The 21620-nt window shown below is 46.3% G+C and overlaps 1 protein-coding gene and 1 long non-coding RNA gene across 2 annotated transcripts in view; both read left to right on the top strand.

Annotated features, from left to right (window-relative positions):
- The first annotated feature begins 337 nt into the window (after positions 1-337).
- On the top strand, positions 338-3566 carry LOC127461592 (uncharacterized). The gene is made up of 3 exons (XR_007900154.1): positions 338-666; positions 1340-1434; positions 3341-3566. It is a non-coding gene; the product is annotated as an uncharacterized LOC127461592 (long non-coding RNA).
- Positions 3567-14666: 11100 nt separating this feature from the next.
- The window catches only part of RCOR1 (REST corepressor 1), an 84893-nt gene continuing 77939 nt past the window's right edge, over positions 14667-21620 (top strand). The window contains exons 1-2 of the mRNA XM_051769528.1: positions 14667-15102; positions 15201-15260. Of these exons, the coding sequence (XP_051625488.1) occupies positions 14916-15102; positions 15201-15260 (247 nt within the window). The 5' untranslated portion in view covers positions 14667-14915. The remainder of the gene's footprint in view (positions 15103-15200; positions 15261-21620) is intronic.

Raw genomic sequence — 21620 nt, 5'->3', positions numbered from 1 at the left:
AATAAGACAGTGGGTAGCTTTTAGCATCACGCCTTTACCTCCTACTGTAGATAGAACTGGTAGTGGGGTCATCTTCAACAGGCGCCCCCGGGTGGCCCTATCCAACAAGATGCCTCAGTGCTGGAAGTGCTGTGTCCCAGCAGCAGGGATGGCAGAGTCTGGGGATGCAGGGCATGCTGCCAGCTGGACTGCTGGGAGCTGAGGTTGGCCCACAGCTCCAGTGCTGGGCCATCTGGTGTCAGAGTTTGTGGCCTCTGCGGTGTTCTCTCCAGGTTGGTGTCACAGACCCAGAAGCTGCAGGAGGCTCTGCCTCAGGGTGACAGTGGGGATTCGCTGCCCGGCCTCACTGATGCTCTGCCCACTGCCCAGCTGCTCTGCAAGCAGTCTTGAGGTTGGGTTTTGGTTTTATTTGTTCCATCACATAAAATATTCAAACTTGAAAAAAAGACCAAAAGCCATAAAAATTACAAATACCTAAAGATATTTTCAGATAACAACATTTCCCTTTTGCTCCTGCTGGACACGGTCTCTGCCCTTTCAGCTCGCAGTGCAGCAGTTTCCATTTTGAGGTGTGATGTTCTCAGGTCAGACCTGGACACAGGAACCTACCCAAAATAGGGGTGTCCTAAGCCTGGTTCATGAACCACTTGCAAGCTCCCCTCCAAGGTAAGCGTATGCAAATTCACTGGTTGTGCTCCTTGTCTTTCTGGAGCTTGTTGTGCAACAAAAGATTGGTTTCTGAGTGATCCCACTGTGAATCCCAAGTCCTGCAGGGAAACATGCCAATATGAGCCATATTAGTAAAAAGATCTAGTAAAGGGCTCAGCATTTTAACCAGTGAGAAAATTTGTGCACCACAGCTCAGCTTGGGCTTGGAGGGCAAGGAAACCTTCGGTGAGGGGCTACTGGGGGCAGACGAGGGTTAATTTTTTCACCTGGAAGAGCTGCATCTTCCTGAAGAGGGAATAGCCTCTGAATCTCTCCTGTGAGCTCTGGAAAACATTTTGAAAAATTTTTTCTTCTTCATATAAAGAACTCATTAAGTTTTCTGCTCCTCTGAGTGCCCGTGCCTCCCATTCCCAGAGGCATAATATTGAGCCTAATCACCAACTAGAACAACTGAGGCCTTTATTTTGGTGTAAAGCTGCATGAAAAAAGAAAAGTCCCCTGTGTATGCAGCTGTAACACTGGCATAACTGTAAGAAATATGGAGAAACTCACAACTGATTTCCAAATCTGCGTCTTCCTTTTTCCTATAATGAGTGTGATGCATAATTTACACAGGCAAGAAAACCTACAGAGCTGATTATTTTTTTTCTTTCTGTTTGTTTTCATTCAGTTGCAGAAGGGCTGGAACTGCAGAAAGCTGAGATAAGAGCCCTACCCCTTCCTTGGCGCGGTGAACACGATATGAAGGATGAAGAGGAACTCAAGGTACAACCATGAGCACTCGGGTCTTTCCCGCAGCTACCAAAACCAAATATGTCTCGTCTGTTTCCTGTCTTGAAAAGAAGGAGCATGAGAGCCATGGTGTGAAACACTCAGTGGTGTTGGGGGCAATCACAGCCTCAGCCATTGAGACACTTGCCCACACCCACGACTGTGGCAATAAACTGCTGACTACGACCAATATTATAAAAATTCCTCCCTGGATGCCATAGACACGTCGACAGTTTTGCATATGTTGAAAACTCTCTGGCTAATGACATATTTCCTCCTTGGGCTGACTCATGAGCTGCTTCTCCTGGTTGCTATGAAAGTTGGAAGCACTTTAACACTGCCTGCTGCAAGTACATTTCATGAAAAGAGAGGAAAATCTCTGTATTATTTCTGGATGCACAGATTTGACCCTTTCACTTTTGCAGCCAGTAAGCTTTGCCACTTTGACACTTATTAAATAGCCTGTTAGTGGCAGAAGCAACGACAACAAAATTTGTGTGTATAATTTAAAGCAAACAATCTCTGCTGTTAATCCAGCCTTCGAGGTCTGAAGTAAACAACCACATTTCAAGGGAATGCTACTTAGAAAAGGAAAGGTCTGTTGGGTGCTACTTGCTTTTAAACATTGAGACAAAATATTTAACAGCCTAAAAGCTCTAAGCCCTGCATTGGTATGGGGAGATAACAGCTCCATTAATTAGATGATCAAATATTACTTTATTAGTATATTCTTGCATTGGTCTGGGATAGCTTGTGCTTGTTTATGAGACATGTGACTCTCTTCTTTTGAGGTTATTTAATGTAATTGTCATAATTCTCTAATCCACATATTTACATCAATGTTGTGTGTTGATTATGACCTGGTTCAGGGTATTTATCTGTGCTCATTTTCAGTAGCTCTCAGGGAAAGAATAAAAGGTCTTTTCATGATGTTCAGGTCTGCCACCATGTCAAACCTTGATTTCTGTCCCTCATGAGAAGAGGTGAGTCTCATGAGTCTGTGTACTTGAGCTCATTCCAAGTTAGCACCATGCCAGCACATGTGCAGAGGGAAAAGTGAGAGAAAAGAGTCTAAATAAAGCCTTTGGGGCTGCTGACAGACAGACCAGCAGCCAACCTAGCTCCCTTGCCACTGACTCCTGAGCAGGGGCAGTTTATATGGGGATGGACAATATCTTCCACTGTGTCTGCTTGCCCTGACCCCACGGCAGTTAAATCATCTGCGAGCTGTGATGGCCAGAGCTTACAGCCTGGGGGTTTAAGGGAAACTAAAATCACTGCTAATTCACCTTGAAAAGTGGGCTGTAGGCAGAGTGCTCGGGGGTGCAACAAGAGCCAGAGCAGGGAGCCAAGTGATGGTGTCAGAGCTCTGCCAGCAGAAGTTACCCGGCCCTTGAGCCAGCGCCAGGCTGGCTTACGGGGACATGGGCTGCCCAGACTGAAATCACCGGTGGATTTAAATCAGTCCTAGCATTTCACAACACAACTTCTCCCTGTAGCTCTCTATGCAGGGCCCATACATATTTGTATATCACACAGCTCCTTCACAGCCTGCAGTACTTTTAACACATAATATACATATGTTTATCTCATAGCAGAATAGACACCAATTAACACTGCTCATTAATGAGGGCACAATCAACTTGCATAACCTTGAAACACTGAGTGCACACAGTGATGTATGAATGAGAGGTTAACTGCAGATGACAGCTCATTTCTTTTTGCTCTTCTGCCCAGAACATCCTGCCAATACACATATTACAAATAACATGTTCTTGTGATGGTAAGGGGGGGGGGCATTTCAGAAGCCAGCATCGCTTCTTTGTTTTAGGAGTTATTACATGACATTTGGGGTTTCTGGCTCAATACCATCTATTACCTTTGCTGCTTTCCCCCCCAGGATCTCCTCTGCTGGTACCCTTGACTGCAACCCAGTTCTGCTTTCTGAATTAGAAAGTTGAATGTGAAACGGATTAACATAAAAACCTACAGAAAAGGGCAAGTGGCATTTCTGATGTGCCTGAGACACCCGTGCCCATGTGACTCACAGTTCATGACTCGTGGAGTGATGCCATTCGTAAGTCATAATTCACCCACACAGCCCATGTCAGACACTGCTTTTCCATGGAAAACGCTCAGCCAGCGATAAAGCCCCGTTAGCATCACACTACCTCGGCTCTCACACAGATTATGCCACATCAGTGTTCTTTCTGTGAGGAATATATTTACTTGCTGTAAGGAGCCATCTAGTGAGGGTTTACTGCACATAAAATCAAAGTAACTGGTTCTTTACTGTTTCCAGGCAATACCAAAAGAAAAGGCACTAATTTTTTCCCCTCTTCCCCCCACTCTGTGTGCTCCTGCCACACTCGAGCCATGGCTAAAGCAAACAGCTTGAGCAGGTGAGGCTGTGTGGACTGAATGCTCATTCCTCTGGCTATCCCTTTACAAAAGACAGGGAGCACATGTGCTCACCCTCTCTCAGCTCTGCTCTCGGGGGGCCCATACAGAGCCAGGCACAGTCCCAGAGGACCTGCCTTATGTGCTGGCAAGAATAAAAGCAAAGTGTGTGGGTGGAGAATATAAGGAAGGGCCATGCTAGGCAGAAGTGAAAGGCCTTAAACTTGGTCCCGTTTTAGTGTACAGGAAACTGAAGAGCAGAGCCAGCCAGTGAAGTGCCTTTTGTCACGCAGGCAGCGATGGCATAGCTGGGAACTTAATTTAATTGACAGAAGGCTGAGCCAGAGCCTCAGTCATCAAACAGATAGTGGCATTTGACTGGTGGGCACTTCTTGCCAGTTTGCTTTTTTTGGTTTGTTTTGTTTTTTAAAGAACAATTAACTTGTGCAGATAATGAGAGTGTAGAGTTGAGAGTGTCCGTGCACTGCAGAAATCTGAAGTTACTGCTCCTGGAGCATCCAAAGCATGGCAACATTGCAAATCCATCTTGTTAGGAATTGTACAGTCTGCAGAAAGGACCAAACGCACTGAGTTAAATATTAACAAGACAGGGAAATGACAGTAGTTCTTCCGGTTAGAAGTAAGACTTCTAACTTCAGGTTAGAATTAGGATTTTGTGTTGTGCTGTGAAACTATACCCAGCGAGTGCAGCTGGGGGAAGGGATGGGGTACTGGGGCAGCATTGTCTGTTTGGTTGTTGAATCAGTCTCTGGACTAAAACAGAGCAGGCAGTGGGGTGTCCACCAAGGTGTGCCTGGGATGCTCCACAGCAGGTGACATGCCGGAGTCTCCATCGTGACATTCCCTGTGGAGCCTCCTCCAGCCCCTGCAAGCCTCCTGGGGTGGGAGTTTGCAAGCAGCTGTGCAGCATTTTGAGCAGCCTTATGCTGTGCTGGTACTGGAGTAATCTTCCCCATCTCCCAGCTATCTCCAGGGCTGGTTCTAAGGAGGCAGCTTTTCTGCCTCTCCATAACTCAGCTCTGTGCTCCCCCACGTTGTCCTCAGCCCAATTCCCCTTGGCACAACTGGCCAGCCCTCAGTGGGAGAGCACTGAGGGACAGCTCCTCCAAAGGGCTGAAAAAAAATGGGCACCCTGGAGGAAAGAGACTCTGAGGTGTTTGACACTGTGATACACAATAAACAGGACTGTCATTTTCCATAGCTACACTGCATATCAGGATAGGGAAAGTGATCCAACTTTCATAAACAAGCCTTTATTCTACAAAACCCAGACACTCTCTCCTGTACTAGAAAATGCTCTGAATTATGAATGCCTGCCATTTTACAATAACTATTCCTTGCTTTTAATTTTTTGTCTTGAAAATGCAATTTATTTATTTATTTATTTATTTATTTATTTTTACAGTGAGAAAATCCCTATTTTTAGTTGGTGGAAATTATTTGACTACATCAATGATTAATAGGTTTAATGTAATAGCTGCAATGGAAATTTAAAAAGCAAACACACCAAACAGAGCTAAATGGATTTGTTATAATGATTTCATTAGGGATTTTTAAAAGTTTGCTTTATACTTGCAGTTTGTTGCCAGAAAGAATTCGCTGAATTCAGTCAAAATGGTTTGTTCTTTGTCTGTCCGTGGTCACCATAGCTACCATTTCAATCTGTTAACATATGTGGTATTATTTTGTTCCTTTCTCTTAAACTCTGTTCACAGATGCTGTCAAGATTTTCCTTTGTACATATCTGATCGGTTCATGCCAGGTTTGGCTCCATGCCTTTTCAGAGGAGAGCCTCTGTGATGAGGACAAGGTGGTCAGGCACTCGGTGCAGCAATGGAGACAAGATTAGAAGCTGGGGTGGGGGGTGGCTCCTACTCCACTAAGGCATGGGATCTGTGAGAAATACCTCAGGAACACATTGTCAGAGGTGTATCTTTTTTTCTGGAGAGATAGGTATTCCCTGGATGTGCTGTGGCAGCTCCTCAGCTGCCATAAATCAGTATAAATGCATTCATTTCAGTGGAGGTGTCGCGTCTGCTGGTAGTCAGGTCCTGTGATGTTGCTCATTACACAGGTTTTGGGTAAGGAGCCAAGAGATGAAGGGAGGCACGGCTACAACATTCTGAATAAATAAGTAATAAGATTGTACAGTCTCTATTCTCTTGCTTTTTCCAGTCTTAGAAAAGGTTCAGGTTGCCAGTGAGTACCGAAGTATATCCACCCTGTGCTATGGAGGGGATTGGAATATTTAGTGGAGATCAGATTATCCACATTTTGCATTTTAATTGGCATCGAGTGAGGGAAAAATTCAGTTTTCTCTATTGCTGAATGTGAAGATGATTGAGATGGCTTCATTTTCTGTCCAGCTGTGAAGCAGGCAGGTAAATATATTGATGTACATATGCAGTACAGTTTATAGTGGTGAAGCCGTAAGAGAAATCAGATAGTCTGGAAAATATACAATTTTCTTTCACAACAAAGCACTCACAGTAGAGAGTAAAGTTAAGGTGAGTCTATATATTTATATTTTTAATGGCATAAAAGCATTTGTTTAAAGCTCTGTGGCTGTGATTTTTCAGAGCCACTGAGCACCCTGCTCTCTGATTTCTTTTAACTGGAGATGTAGGTTTTCAGCAATTCTGGCAGCCGGGGCCTCTCTACTAATGCCTGCAGAGAGTAGCTGGAGAAAGTGTGAGAAACATTATTGTAATGAGGGGCTAATTCTGCCTCTCCTTCCTGCCTCTCAGTGCAGATGAAAGAGTGCCTGCAAGTCATGTTATGTGCACAGGGAAAGGGAATTCTGATTACTGGCTCTGGCTCCCCAGGGGCAGGGATGCTCTCCTAGCACAACTCACAGTAAGTCACATCTGCATTTCCAGTATAAGGCTCATTTTTAAGGACTCCTAGTTTGGCTATAAAAATTCACTTAGCATGCATGAATAGAAACCAAATTGACAAGATAGACCATAACTGCTCTGAAAGGGCCATTAGTTCCTGTCGTATGAAAAATCCACGTTTTAAAAAAGCGAGTGTTGTTCACATTTGCACAACAGGCTGTAACTATTCCTTGTAAGTCATTATAGCCTGTATGGAAATAATAATTTTCAAAATCACTATTGATACCACAGACACAGAAACAGCAGGAGGTAGATGCCTGTGCTTGATATTAATCCAGAGCCTTCCAGTGCCTCCGAGCAGGTTGGGATCAGTTTAAACCCTCGATTTACAACATTGTAACTGAGAAAAAGTAGACCACAGAATAAAGATTTGGTCTAATGTCTGAGTTTGGTTTCTGGTGTCATCAGGTGAATTCCAGTGGTGCAGTGGCTGTGAGAGGGTACCAACAAGTTGTCTGTTGAGAAACAGCATCCATCCCCTGTGCTCAGTGCTGGTGTGGGGGGGAAATGCATCTGTCTTAGATGTGTTCAGTGTTTAATAAGGGAAAAAAAAATCTTGGGGCAGATAGGAATGTAGCTTTCTTTTTAATAATGATTTTAAGAGGTACCAGGTCATGTTGTTTTATAAAATTGTTTCTTTTGGTTCATGATTAGTTCCTCACTTGACACTAAATAGAGCTTTCATTGATTTTTTTAATGTCTTTTTTGGGTTTTCATGTGTTGCAGGTTTTCTTTAGACAAACACCAGTGAAGGACTAACCTTGATTTCTCTTTTCTTCCCCTGAGATAACTAGCATTTGAGATTTCCAGATTATATTTGGACTGAATGGAAGAGAAAGTGCACAATAAAAGGTTGGCACTAGAGTCCTGATGAGCTGTGCTGCCTTAGGGGTGTGTTCACAGAAACACTGGGCCTGAGCCTTCTACTGTTTTTTTTAACAAAGGGAATTTCCAGGGATTTCAGCAGAGTGATCTCCATGTATGTCAGAATGACGCGAAAGACAATTTTCTCCACTCCCACATACGTGTATGGACATACCAACCTGTACATTTTTACTCTGTTACAACAGTTTGCTTGGACCTACGACTGTGAGTTTTGAGGGGAATTTCAGATTAATTCAAATAGTTCCCTTTCCCATAGGAATGCCAGTGGTCAGAGGCCCTTCAGGATACCCCTGGCTGCATTTCCCTAAGATCAGCCTATGTCATGGGAAGAGATTGAGATGAATGGTGGAGTAAAGGGGGCTGTGTTGGCAGGACGTCAAACTGGGGGTTTTTTTGGTAGGATTTCAGGAGCAAGCAGCTGCCTCTCAACTGGACCTCTCTTCCTCATTGCTGAGATTACCCTGATAGCAGCAAGACATGAGGGGGACTGAGGGAGGCTTGGTTGAGGGACTTAGCTGCGATTGCAGCCCCGGGCACTATCGTGGGAGGGTGCTGGTAGGGAGCTGCCTGCCAGGTTGCAAAGGTAGGACACCTCTCTCTGAGCAGCCTTTTCTGCTTCCACCTCTGTTGCTGTGGACTGCAGCAACGTGGAAAGCTGCTCCCATCGAGAGGCTTGTATAGGAGTTTTCCTGCTGGATTCAGGTGATGTTTCTCATAGTTGGTTAGCCTTGCCATAGCAGCATCCTTCAAAGATAATGCCACAGAACTGCACAAGTAGCCGCTCCCGAGGAAAACTTCCCTGACTCAAAAAAAAAAAAAAAAAAAGAAAAAAAGGTTGATTTAAAAACTGAAGTGCAAGGGATTGTATTCCTTGCAAACCTCTTGCAATGAATATCTACTGTTAAATCTCTGTCCCGCTAGGTCTTGTGACAAAGAGCTCCACAAAGGGATGTGCATTGCTTGTTCAAAATCACCAATGAGGAAAATTATGTTATTTGACTCCCAATCACTCTAAAAATGATGGCAGCTGTCCCCTGCAATTCTGTCTCCCCTCCCAGACTTCAGCACTGTGCCTCGCTGCTGAGATGGTGATGAACGAGACAAGTGAAATGAAAGTTTATAAAAAGAGAGGAGTATCTTCCCAGATAAGTGCTGTGCCACCTGCAATCATCTCTACAATTAAGTGGTTCCCGAAAAGGAAATATTGTTTCTCCATTTGTTTTTTTAAGGAGTAATCTCTTCACACCATGTGTTTCTCTTCAAATATGGAGATAAACACAGAAGTGAGTGGGGCAAGCCCATCAGTTATCTGAGGCTTTCTACTCTGATTTTGCTGTGTGCCTTTTCCTCATCCTCAGGCAGGTAAAGGTCCCTGTCCCACCTCATTCAAAGTTTGGTTTTTGTGAGAAGGCACCAGCTATGGAGGGATTAGTACCACCAGAGACTAGCTCCTGTCTCACCTCCTCTCACTGCTGTCCCTTCCCACTTTCTCCTCCTGAGCTCTTCTCCGGGGCTGATCAGGGGTGCAGGATGGTGTTCAGAGAGGGGCTGCCCACTCTGGGTGCTGCCTGCCGAGGGTGCCCCACTCTGGAGCCCTGCTGGCTGGGCAGCTGGGGGAGCTGAGGGGGAACAGGGCTCCTTGACAGTCTCAAATTTAATTAGCTGAGAGAAGCTCCCAGGAGGAAAGGGAGGAAGTGGAATCCTGTGAGAGCAACACGGGGTGACAGGGAAAGCCATACACCCCAGGAGTCAAGACCCTGCTAAGGGGATGGGCACGAGAGCACAGACAGATGGATGATTCCTATTCCCATCAGCTTCACAGGCTGTGAAATAGCTCCCAGCATGGATGCTGAAACAAAACCACTAGAGTCTGTGTCCATACTTTGCTGGGATACACAGCAAATTCTGCCTGTGCCAAGATGTCGTGTGTTTGTCCCACTGCTCTCTCTGGTGTCGTCAGCCTCTGCCTGTGCAGGATTTCAGTCTCATCCTCTCCTTCCTCCCAGGGCCAGCCCTTAGTGCCTCCCCTCCGGATCAGCCTGGAGCTTTGCTTCAAGCCAAGACATGGTTTCCTGGGCTGCTGTGGCTCCTCTAGTCCTGCCGTGCTTACCCTGCAGCTGCCAGCATCCCTTTTCCTGCCTCCTGCTGCTGATCCAGCCCCAGCTGCCTCTCTGCACCCTCTCACTCCCACCATAGTTCCCCCCTCTATTTTTTCCGCTGGCCTCCCACTCACTACAGGATATGAGCCATTCTCTCCAGTGGGAAATAAAAGTTTGGATTAAAATTTGCTATACTATTCCTTCTCTAAAAGCAACTTTCAGGCTGAAAGGCTCCAAGGACAAATTTGCAAAGGCTCGCAAGAGATTTAGGGACAGACTTTAAAAGTCTTTTAGTTACATTAAAGTGAAATTAGATGCCCCTTGGGGTTTTTACAGCAGAAGGGGGTGTTTTTGAAATTTTCACATGATGCCTGTTTCTGTCTTTTAGGCTTGTAAATGCTTCCAGAGATTTTGGTTTTGAACACCCAAGTCCCCTTGAAATCTAAGAGAACCAGGCATCAACTCCCATGCATTCCTTCCAAATTCCAGCCAAAATTGTTGTCGAACTTGGAGCACAAAGTTCTAATGTAAGAGATTATAAACCCGACTTCCGCTCTGCATTAGCAGGCAGCTTAGCACCAGTGGGAAAAAAAACAATCCATAGTGTTGACTGTATAAACATCTTGTTCAAAGGGCAACATTTTCCTGATTAATAGCCTTTCAGTATTAAAAACAATCAGTCCAGAGTATGATTAATTGTCCCTTTTACTACTAGTAACCAAATATATGTGTGTATATATATATATACATACATACATATATACTTGTGTAAACACACAGGCACATTCTCACTGGGGTAAGCATTTTTAGCATGTCTGTTTTCAAGGAAAATACTGTACAAAAGAGGTGAGAGCTGCTTTTTACAGCTCCAGCAAATGGGTAGGGTTTTAGCTCTCGTAACCCTTTGTCGCAAGAACTGGCAGCCCTGAGGATGCATGATGAGCATTGCTGCCCTGGGAAAAGTCTCAAAAGGAAGGAGACCAAGAAAGAGGCAGAAGACACTTTTTTTTTCATCCAGGGAATGAAGGCTGCTCAGTTGTTGGGCATCCTGGCTGCATTTCTACTTCATCTGTATTTCATTTGTGGGAGTGACAGGGTTAATGGCAATAAGAAAAGTTTTCATTTAAAAACTGGCAAGGAGAGGTGCTTTTCCCTTGACAAAGAGAAACAAATTTCAAGAAATTATTTAAAAAGACAGTCCTGCCTCATGCAACCTGTTAGGTTACAACACACATGCAACAATAACACTGTCTTTATAAGGAGGAGACCTTTTTTCCCATCTTTTTTGGTCTGATATCTAAATAGCTGAGCAGGTTAACCACTACATTTCAGTAATGTCCAGAAGTTGCAGTCAAGCTCAGGATCTAGGAAAAATATCATCCCTGCTTTACATCTGTTGCAGATCATGCACAAAACTCCTCTTGGTGAGCCTTGGCAGGTCACACAGGTGTGCACAGTTACATGTGGGATCATGGCCTAATGTGTCTCAATAGAATTTTGATCCGGGTAAACAGGACCCCCACACACCATAGGCTCACTTAGTGCTCAAGGGGTTTCCTCCTCATCTGTCCCACCTTGCAGAACTTCAAAATAAGTTTTAACACAGGTTTTCTGCAGAGCAAACAGCACAAGCCAGAGGAGTAGAATTCATTGCTCTTCTGGCACTTGTATTAGAGGCTGATAAAAGTGTATTCACTACTGCTGCTAAAAAATAAAACACAGTTCTGTGTTTTGTGTACAGTTTCTGTGTACATGTTCACCCACACTCTGCAAAGAGTTTTCTTTATGGCCAGAAAAGAATTTTTCAAAGTTTCCTTCAAGAACACCCCCAAAATCTGTAGTGCTGTGTTGGAACACCCTCATAACTTCAGGCTAAAGCCGAAGCAGAAAGAAACCCACCACCACAGTGTTCAGGAAGAAGAAACAAGCACAAAAAATTTTTCTCAATGGTTAGAAATAAAAAGCTCCCATTAGCATCAGAGATGTTCTGTTCAGGGCTTATGAATTTCTGCAGAAAGGTTTGAAAACAAATAGGAGCCCTGCTGTGGGTGAAGAGGATGTTGTTGGCCTGGGACAACAGCTGTGACAGGTGCAAACTGCAGTGACAGTGACAATGCCAAGACTTCCTGCTTTGGGGACATACACACATGCACAGAGTGCACACATGCAGCCTTTGGCACCCAAGGCAGAAGGCAGAGATCTGCTGCTGTTCCTGGGCATCTCCTTATCTTCTGCTGGGGTCACAGAGCAGCCTGGTGAGTGGGCAGGAGGGGTAGAGTGTGCCCTACTGCCCCAGGGTATGGTTTCAGCAGCGGTGGCCTCCCTCATGGCACTGCCAAGCAGAATGGGGGACAGGGAATACACTGCTCCCCCAGCCTGGGGGTGGACTGCACTGCTCAATCCCAGTTCCAGGAGGAGCTGCAGGGGCCATGGCTTTGGGAAAGGCAAACAGTGGCGAAGCGGCAGTAAATGTTGTTTCAACAGTTTAAATGAGTGAAATTTTGTTATAAATAATTTAGATGATTGACTTAATATTTTAATCCTGGGGCCTAAGTGGGTAAGGGCTATAAAGAGAGGAGGAGAAGACAAAAATTAGGAGGAGAGAGAGGAAGTGAAGACAAAAATTAGGCCCCAATTTGCAAAGCTGTACACACATGTCTCGGTGTAAACTGTACACACACGCTTCCAAATGTCGTCTGTGGTCTTTGGTTCAAGTTCAAGTGTGTTTCAGCCTAAGTCTTGGGTAAGCCTTTTTTTTTTTTTTTTAAGTGGTGGGACTTTCAAAAGCAATGGAGAAACCTTTTGAGTTTCACTCAAGCTCATTTTTAAATGAAAGAGTGGGTGTTCCTTTCCTGCTCTTGGATTTCTGGTGTAGAAATCCTAGAGTGTTAGGATTTCTGGTGTAGAAATCCTAGAGTACAGAGAAGGATAACGAACACTCAGCCATGTTTGCATTCCTGTCTATCATGAAAATGTATTCTGCACTACAGAAGTAATACACTTCACACTGGAAAATATTTGTGGCTGTCAGTGCTGGGGATTAAGAGCATCACTAATTACTCCCCTGATTTAGAGCTGATATTTTTAAAGAGTGTGGGATCAAGAGTCATAGTCATAAAATTTAGCATTGTGAGCTAGCAAAAGTTATTTTAATGCAGTGAAAGTGAGCTCAGTTTTTCTGCGTTAAATAAATGTGTTGAATAAATATTCACAGGTAAACGCATGTGTACATGAAGGAAACTGTGCATGTCAGTATGTACAAACAACACACATACCGAGTGTAGAGGAGAAAGGAGATATTGTAAAGACGACAGTATGCTGAAACGAACTACCATGCATTTCAAAAAGGTATTTCTTTCCCTAATTTTAATGGAGAAAATACCGTGTCTAAACTAGAAGTGAAATGATTTTGATAATCTTAAGCACAACACAGAGAGGGAAGGATAAGCCCAGGGCTGGAGACCACGGCTCTCCCTCGGCAGCTCTTTCCCCCTCCCCCTGTGCAAATTCTCTTGGATTAAAATGGCAGAGGGAGGCGGGGAGTGGCTGGGGACAGTTTGGCTGATACGAGATAACCGCTGCTAGTCAAATGGCACTTTTAATTGCACAGGCCAATAAAAAAACCAACTTGCTACAGAAGTTAATTTGAATGAAAATAGCAGACACACCCCACAAGCTGCTTTCCATGATCGTGCATTGCGTTGCCTCATCCTGACGTACAGTCCGAGTCGCAAAATAACAGTGAGCGGTCTATACGTACTTTGGTTGCCCATTTAGCCAGGGCGGGTCCGGACTCCCCGTTCCCGTCCCTTCTCCCCCACCAGTTCTCCCCCGCGGCGTGCAGGTTTTCCGGGCAGGAGCCTCGTGTGACGAAGGGAGGGAAAGCGGTCCCGCTGCCCCTTTTGTTCCCTCCCTCGCCCCGCTCCTGGAGCGCTGCCGGCGGCGGGGCAGCCGCTCGCTGCTGGGTCACCCCGGGCAAGGCACCGGGCGTGGGACGCGGCCGCCCCCGGGAGGGATTCCTGATCCCGGCCGGCTCGTCCTCCTCCGCCGCGTGGGGAACCGGGCGCGCCGCTGGGAATGTGGGAATGCGGGGCGCCGGATCTGTTGCTCGGCCGGGCCCCCAGCGCGAATCCCGGCTCAGCACGGGAGCGAGGATGGGGGAACTCAGGAGTTACTTGAGCGGCAGCGGCTCCTCGGCACCGTGCGAGCCCCGCGGCGGGCGGCTCTGCCCCGGGGTAGTGGCAGCGCCCTGCGGGCAGAGCTGCACCGCGGACCCCAGTCCGTGCGGTCCCGCTTCCCGGCGGGATGCTGCCGTTCCCTCGGGGCAGCAGGAGCGCCCCCAGTCCCAGGGCTGTCCCGCAACCTCGGCGCCGCTCCGGCGGGGCCGCCCCCTCCGGCCGCCGGGACACCCTTGCCCTCGGCGGGCTGTGGCCGGTGCTGCCGACAGGAGCCATCCCGAACAGGAGAATCATAGACCACAGACCTCCGACCCCGCCGGGCTCAGATCCCCCAGGGAAACTGAGCTTTGTAGGGAATCCCATTCAAACCGCGCCGTAACCTTCCGCCGCGGGGGGAGGCGGAGGGGGGGGCAAAGTAGTCCCTCGCCACGCTCCTCCCGGGACTGAGTTCCCGGCGGGACGGCGGAGCCGGGCCGGGCCGGGGGAGCGGTCGAGGAGAGGCTCCCCGGCGGGAGCCGCGGGCCCGCCTCTCCCCCGCTCGGCCCGGAGCAGGGGAGCGGGGAGCAGAGGTATCGCCGGGCGGAGAGATCGCGGCTCCAGCACACACGCACGGCCCGCGCTCCGCCCCCGCCGCGCCCAGCGAACGGAAGCGCGGGGCCGCTGCGATGGACAGGCGGCGCCGGCCAATGGGCGGGCGGGATGGCCTCCCAAAATGTAGGTTCGGCCAATGGGCAGCGGCGGGAGCGGGAGGGGCGGGGCTCTCGGCGGGCAGCAGCGCAGGTTGAGCGGAGTCCCAGCGCAGGGCTGGGATGAGCCTCAAAGTTCGGGGCGATCGCGGTGGGGGATGTAGCAGCGCCGCCACCGCCGCGCACCGGCCCGGCCCGCCCCGGCTCCCGCCCGCCCTTGGCGCCTCCCACAGCCCCCCCCCCGCAGTTTTTAAACTCTGATCCCCCCCCTTCCCTTCTTCTCCACTCCCCCCCCCTTTCCTCCCCTAAATGCCAGCCATGATCGAGAAGGGCCCGGAGGTCTCGGGGAAACGGCGGGGCAGGAACCACAACGCCGCCGGGGCGAATAATAACAACAACGGCGGCAGTAAAAGTTTATCCGCCGCCCCCAACGGCAACAGCAGCGGGAACTCCTGGGAGGAGGGGAGCTCGGGGTCCTCCAGCGATGAGGAGCACGGTGAGGAGCGGGAGGGGGGGTGGTTTTTTTTGGGGGGGGGGGGGTGAAGGGGCCGCTTGGGCCCACGCGGGTAACGCTTGTCCCTCTGCCTCCCTCAGCTGGCGGCGGAATGAGGGTCGGGCCGCAGTACCAGGCGGTGGTCCCTGATTTCGACCCCGGTAAGTCTTTATTATATTTTATGGGGGGACAACTCCTCCCCTCTCATCGAGTGCTTTGGACCCCTCCCGATGAGCGGAGCCCCCTGGGAGGTGGGGGGTGGGGTACCCGGGGCTCCTCTCATCGGAAGGGGTCCAAAAATAATCCTCCCTTAATTCTAGTCTCAAACACCCAGAGCAAGAACAAGGACCCCCCCCCTTCCTCCCCCCTTCCCCAACGCACACGGTTGATAAAAGAAGTCTCGATGCTTTCCAGAGGGCGCTTTGCAGGCAGGGAGGAACAGGGAAGCTGGCAGGGCTGGAGGAGGCAGGAGATGGCAGTTGGGTGGGATTTTTTTTTTCTTCTTTCTTTCTTTCTCTCTTTCTTTCCCTTTTTTTTTTTTTTTTGTTTGTTCTATCCTCTCCTGAACTCGTGTTTCTGTAGTCTCAGTGATAGGTGTGGAACTAGAAGACGTCAAGTTACAAATATTTTTTTCGAAGGTATTTAGAAGTGACTTGGGTCTGTATTTTAATTTTCTCTCTTCCTAAGAAGCTGCTCACCTCCCTCCTCCAAAAAAATTATTGTTTCACGTTCCAGCTATTCCGCTGCGGTTCTTTGTAAGCTAATTTAAAGTGGTATGGAAGCAAATTTTGAGCAAACAAAGGAATTGGGGCTGTGCTGAAAGGCAGGTGCTGGAAGCACGTTAGTACTGATGTATCTCCGTGTATAGAAAGACAGGCTGTTGACCTCTTTAGTTTGAAATCTAAGCTTTTTTTTTTTTTTTTTTTTTTTGGTATTGTTCCTTTGTAAGTGGAGGTTGAAGCCAGTGAAAACCCTCCCCCTGCCTGCTGGAGATCCTAGCGTTTGGAGTTGTCCCTTTGCCCAGCCCAAACTTAATTGAATCCTCCGCACCTCTCGCCTTAAAACAAAAAGAATAGTGTGGAAAGCCACGGTGTCTCTTTATCGAATAATCCTTAGAGTTACTATTGTGTGGGTTCAGGAAAAAGGTTTCTCGTGGGTCATCCTCAGACTGTGCACTAATGTTGGATACCTTTTTTATTATTAAGTATGTTTGTTCTTAACTGCTCAGGTCTCAGGGTAAAGAGGATTTTTTTTTTCTTAAGTTCAGTATTACTTGTATTTATTTACAGAATAATTTTTCCCCACCCCTTCCCCCCTTCGTTTTCATGACAAAATAAGATGCAAGGTCTTGGCACATGGGAGCTCCGTTTCTTGGTTGACCAGGAGGAAAAAGGGGGCGGGCGGGGAGAGGAGGAGGAGGAGGAGGAGGAGATGGGGGGGAAGGGAGGGGGAGCAGTTGGTTAGGCAGCAGTTGACACTGGTTTTCAATCTGTAGGTCAAACGTAACATTTCTGTAGCACACACAGCGTGCATCACACTGGCTATTCAGCCACGTATCACAACAATACTTGGGCTTTTTGGTCACCCTGGAGAATTATGCTCTTTTGTGCAATTCATTTCTGTAACATAATAGACGGAGGGGGAAAAAATACTGTGAGCCCCTTCCTCACTGTTATGTGCTCAGCTGTACATTGTTCTGGTTTAAACTCACAGGCATACGGTGACCTATACAAAGGTTATTGTTTTCTGTGCTCTGTGGAGTAGGAGGGAGAGAGGAAGTGTGTGATGTGAAGAAACAAATTTTTTTCTCAGTAATACGTACCCTAACCCAGGATCAGCAGGTACTGGTGTTTGAGTACACAGTGTAATATAGCAAGCTCATAGTAGGGTTACCTGAAGTGAATGCACAGTCCTCTGATGACCTGAATGGACATCAGATCCTCCTGTACTGGTCTCTATTTTTCACTCTGGTTCTTGAAAGTATACTTGTTAGGTAAGAAGTTTGGGGTGAACTTTTGTCTGATTGGGTATTGAAGAGTTGATTTCCTGGCTCGTGGAACTACCCAGGAATAATTTTGCAGTGCCAGCTTGTTCCCTGAATTTTGTCATCTCTTCTTGGTCCTAAAGGCTAAAAGCCAAGTTGTGTTCATCTGTTATGTCTCTTTGGTTTCTCTCTTTAAGAAAGAAAACCCTAAATAAGCCTAACGTGCTGTGCTAAGAGCGTTTGACTGAAACTATTAAATTGTCCTGTCTTGCTGGTAATTTAGAAAGTTAAATCTATGGAATAGTGTTATCAGAGTGCACAGATGCTGGGTCTGTTTCTCTTTAGAAATTTGAGGGGCTGATTGACCAAAGGATCCTAAAGCTTGAAGGTTGGTTGTTGTTGAGTTGTGGAGGCTTTCACCTTCAGGTTAGCTGGCTGGGAAAATGCGGAGTGCTTGTGCCTCTGTGGCTGTGTCTGAGGGGAAAATAGCACAGATCAGGCCTTGTGTGTACTTCTTTTTTTTTTTTTTTTTTTTTAATTTAATGCTCAGCTATACTTCATGTTTGGCTTGAGGTATATCTGTAACTACTGATTCTTACATCAGCATTCTTATGTGGGTGTTCCTCTGTCCCCATGCAGAGGGGCAGAGAAAGCCTTTAATTTTGTTTCACTTCTCAGCCACATGTGAGCTGCTGCAAAGAGCAGTGAAATCAGGAAAGCTTTTCTGAAATCCATTTCTGTGAAGCTACAGGAGAAAAGAGAGGTAGAGCGAAGCAGGATGTCGATTTGGGTTTCATAAATGAAATAGTCAGAGAAGAGAAAAAATTTACTACGTTGCATGGCCTGAAAGTGGAGAGTGTTCTCAATGATTGCCTAGGTTTAGACAGGAAAGGGACCTCACCACCTTTTTGTTAGCATGGAGAAAGATAGAAAGTGCTTGTCTCTTCCCTGTTTTAGTAGAGTAAGAGGGAAATGGTTAAGGGTTGTACTTCTTTGTTTTTGCTTCATCCTTGGAACTAGAAAATGACAAGTTCACTTTCTGGATTAAAATACCTTGATGTTAGTTTTTAATATTCCTTGTGGCTAAAACTTGCTGTGGCAGTGGCCAAGGAAGGGCCTGATGTGATTCTTTGTCTGTAAAAATGCTTGTGGCTGGAATTCTCTGTAAGAGGTGGTTCTTACTCTCAGCTCCTTTAGTAAATCTCTTTACAGTGGCAAGGCCTATTCCATGTGCTGACAGAGCTTATAGGTTCTTTGCCAAAGTTAATGTTGCTAGCTTTTTTACCTATCCCAGTTTCTCTTTAGTTTGAGAAAGTAAGTTCTCACTGCATTGATCCCACTTCTTTTATTCTCTCAAAAACATACACCTTTTTATTAATATTGTTACAGTACTTACACCTCTGTTATTATTTATATAAGAATAGCTGTACTGTAAAGGCAGGGCTTTTTCAGAGACAATGTGTATACTAAATAAGCCAATTCAGCTTGAGAGAAGAATAGGCAAAACTTTTTGGGCTGAAAGTCCCATGTCAGAGCTCAGTAAACTCAGTAAAACTTGCACTTCTGCTCTGTTTCACTTTTTGGCCTTGAGTTCACATATGTGATGTGAAAAATTGCTGTTTTGTCTGCTATTTCTTGTCTTATTAAAGCTCAGAGTCAAATGTTTGCCAGCCAAAAATTCTGTCCGTTAAACAAAGGCTGATATTGGTAGGTCAGCATTTCTTGGGAGTTTGGAAACTGAGACACGGAAGGTTTTGAAGAGGGAAAACTATTATGATTCTTTTAATCCATACAAATGAAACCCACATGTCTTGTTAATGGAAAAACTCAGTGAAAGGAAACATTGCATATCCTAAAGCTAAAAAAAAAAAAGCTTTCGTATAGGGAAGCTCTGATATTGTACTTGACCATTTTATTTGTTGCTTATTAACTTATGCTGTTGGAACACTGAAAATAGGAGGAAGAAAGCATTAGTGAGCACTTTAAAACAGCCAATGAATTTAACTGAAGATTAAAATTGCCATAATTTTGAGGAGTGTTAAATAATTCCCTTAAGAGAACAGTTACTCCCAAGTTTTGACTTGTGTTGAAGGCAGATGAAGTTTTTGGGTTTTTTCTCCTTTATAGCGTTAAAACTTCAGATTTCCTTATTTGTTGCAATGGCATTAACAATACCTGCCACATCATGTATCTTTGGACAGTGGTTGTGTTGGTCATCTTTGAAAAACAGCTTCTGGGGCTCTTTCCAGTGGAAATAGATGAGAAAAAGCAAGTTTGACTCAATAGTGTCTTGTTGTAGAAATGCAAATCTGGGATATATGTCAGTTGGGAGACTTCAATCCCTTGTTTGCAATGCTGCTCTTCTCCCACTTTTTTGTTGTTGTACCATAAGAATTAAAGTAAAAATGGTGGAAGGTGCTTTCACCTCTTGGTTCAGAAAAGCCTGCTGGAGGGTGCTCACTAATGTCTCTAGTCCTTGAGGAGCTCATTCTCTGGTGCTCGCTGTTAGCTGTGCTCTGTGTGCTCCTGCACCAACAGTGGATATTCCAGACCAAAAAATGAGGGGGGGGGAGAAACCAGCAACCCTTTTCAATGTAGTGAGAAACTCTGTCAGTGTAGTTGTGTCAAAGAGGGAGTAAAAGAACCCCAACAACATAGTCTGCTTTTCTGATCTGGAGTGCCTGATCACTGTGGGGAAGTGGTAGCATGGTCGTGTCCTAGGGGAGGAAACTGGTGATTTCATCTATCCATCCAATTCTGGCTGTTAAAATGTACCCACCCTCTACCTATTTAGGATCAAAGGTTGAAAGTATAATATTGGGACAGCCCCTAGGTGGCTGATTCCCCTAGAATTGCTGTATTGCTCTGGTGGTTGCAAAGGCCATGTTTTATTAGGTTTTATCATCAGCTGCTTCACGGGGTTCTAGGCAGAAGCACCTATTGGCCTATGCAGCTGGGACTGTAGCCCTTTAACAAGAGGTTGTTAAAAGCCCCTTATGACTTCCACTTCACAAGTCCAACTCCCAGCCAGCTTGTTCTGTTTCTTTGTTTACAGCTAGTCTTGATCCTCACAGTCCTAATAGTTTGTGAGTAGTCTGAGTACTAATGGCTGTAAGAGAAAATGGTGTTTGGATGAACGGACTCATCAGAAAGGGGATGAGGAAAAAAAGAAGTGCTCTTCAGGTGAGACTTTGCAATCTCTGTCTAAGCAAGTGGAAGAGTCAAAACCAAACTCCTGAAACTGGAAATACTGGTATCCTGGAAAGCTATCTCATCTCCTCAAATGACTATGCCTTAAATGCAACAGGCAGGAACTCCCTTAGTTCAACAGTCCCTTCGGAAAAGAAGGAAGAGTTATCAGGATGTTTGATTTAATCAGAAATATCAAACCATAATGAACTAATGCCCAGTGTGTTTGGGCTGACAGAGGCTGCCTGGTGTCTTGGTAAACCATGTGCACCTTGAGTCTTTCACTGTTGTTTGAGATGTGCATCACGCCCAACAAGAGTGTGTTTTCAGAATTAAGTGGTGGAAAATTTGGGTTTTGCAGGTTTTCTCTTAAACTGGTGGGAGAGGAGAAGTTTTTCCCCCTGGTTGTCTGCTCAACCCCATACTTCCTCATGGGCTGTATTTGTCTTGTCCTCTTCCTCAGAGGTCACAGCCTCTCTGTATGTGCTGCAGTGCAGAGCAGATGAGAAGGTCCTCAACAGGCGCTCCACCAGAAGTTGTTGCCAAAGCCTTGTTTTTCGTCTTACCCCCATAGGCATTTAGGTACAGTCTGAAGGGGTTCTCAAGGTCAGGCTGGTCCCCAGTGGCCTTGGGGAAGGGGGAAGGTGACTCCTGCTGCCTCCTTACTGTGCTGGCAACTCTGCTGGTGTGTGGGTGAGTCTGTCTCATCTCATTCTGTCAGTGGTGCTCGCTGCTGGTCCAATCGCCATGGCAGGAGAGAGTGCGCTCCCGCTGCTGCGTTAGGAGAACGAAGCTGACATGCAGGTGCTGACACTTCAGCTTATCCTCTGTTTTTCAAATCTACCCTGGAGAAAGAGTCATGCTCATGTTGGAAACTTTATTATCCATATCTCTGGCACCTCAGCAGGAGTTCAGCTGTTGATTTGGTGCCGTATCTTTTTTACCTCTGGGCTGCTCACCTGAGGGAGACCATTTTTAAGCCTACATTGCTCTGTAGTCAGCTTTCACCCAACCTGTTCACTCATCCTGTGAAGAGGTTCAGAGGCTTCTGGTGGTGAGCACAACTCCCACTCGAACATATTTCAAGGCATGGCTTTTGGAACTTTCTCATTATTCAAATAGTACTGAGAACATCCTTTTCAAACCTTAATGCTGTAGTAAACAAACAGGTCTCGGTGTAGCCAAAGCCTGTGGCTTCCTTCCCTGCCTGGCACATGCAGTGTTTGTATGTGGAGGTAATAGCTGTCTCATGTACTGACAAATGTATTAATGGCTGGACTGGAATTAATACTAGGTAGAGTGACTGCTTTGTTCTTCATAGTTGGTTCCTGCTGCTTAATGAGGTGCT

The sequence above is a fragment of the Manacus candei genome, unplaced genomic scaffold (genome assembly GCF_025592945.1).
Source record: "Manacus candei isolate 608988 ecotype Guabito, Panama unplaced genomic scaffold, ASM2559294v1 h1tg000109l, whole genome shotgun sequence".
In the NCBI taxonomy this organism is placed as follows: Eukaryota; Metazoa; Chordata; class Aves; order Passeriformes; family Pipridae; genus Manacus; species Manacus candei.
The sequence above is the reverse complement of the archived record's forward strand: the minus strand, read 5'-3'. Positions and strand labels throughout refer to the sequence as shown.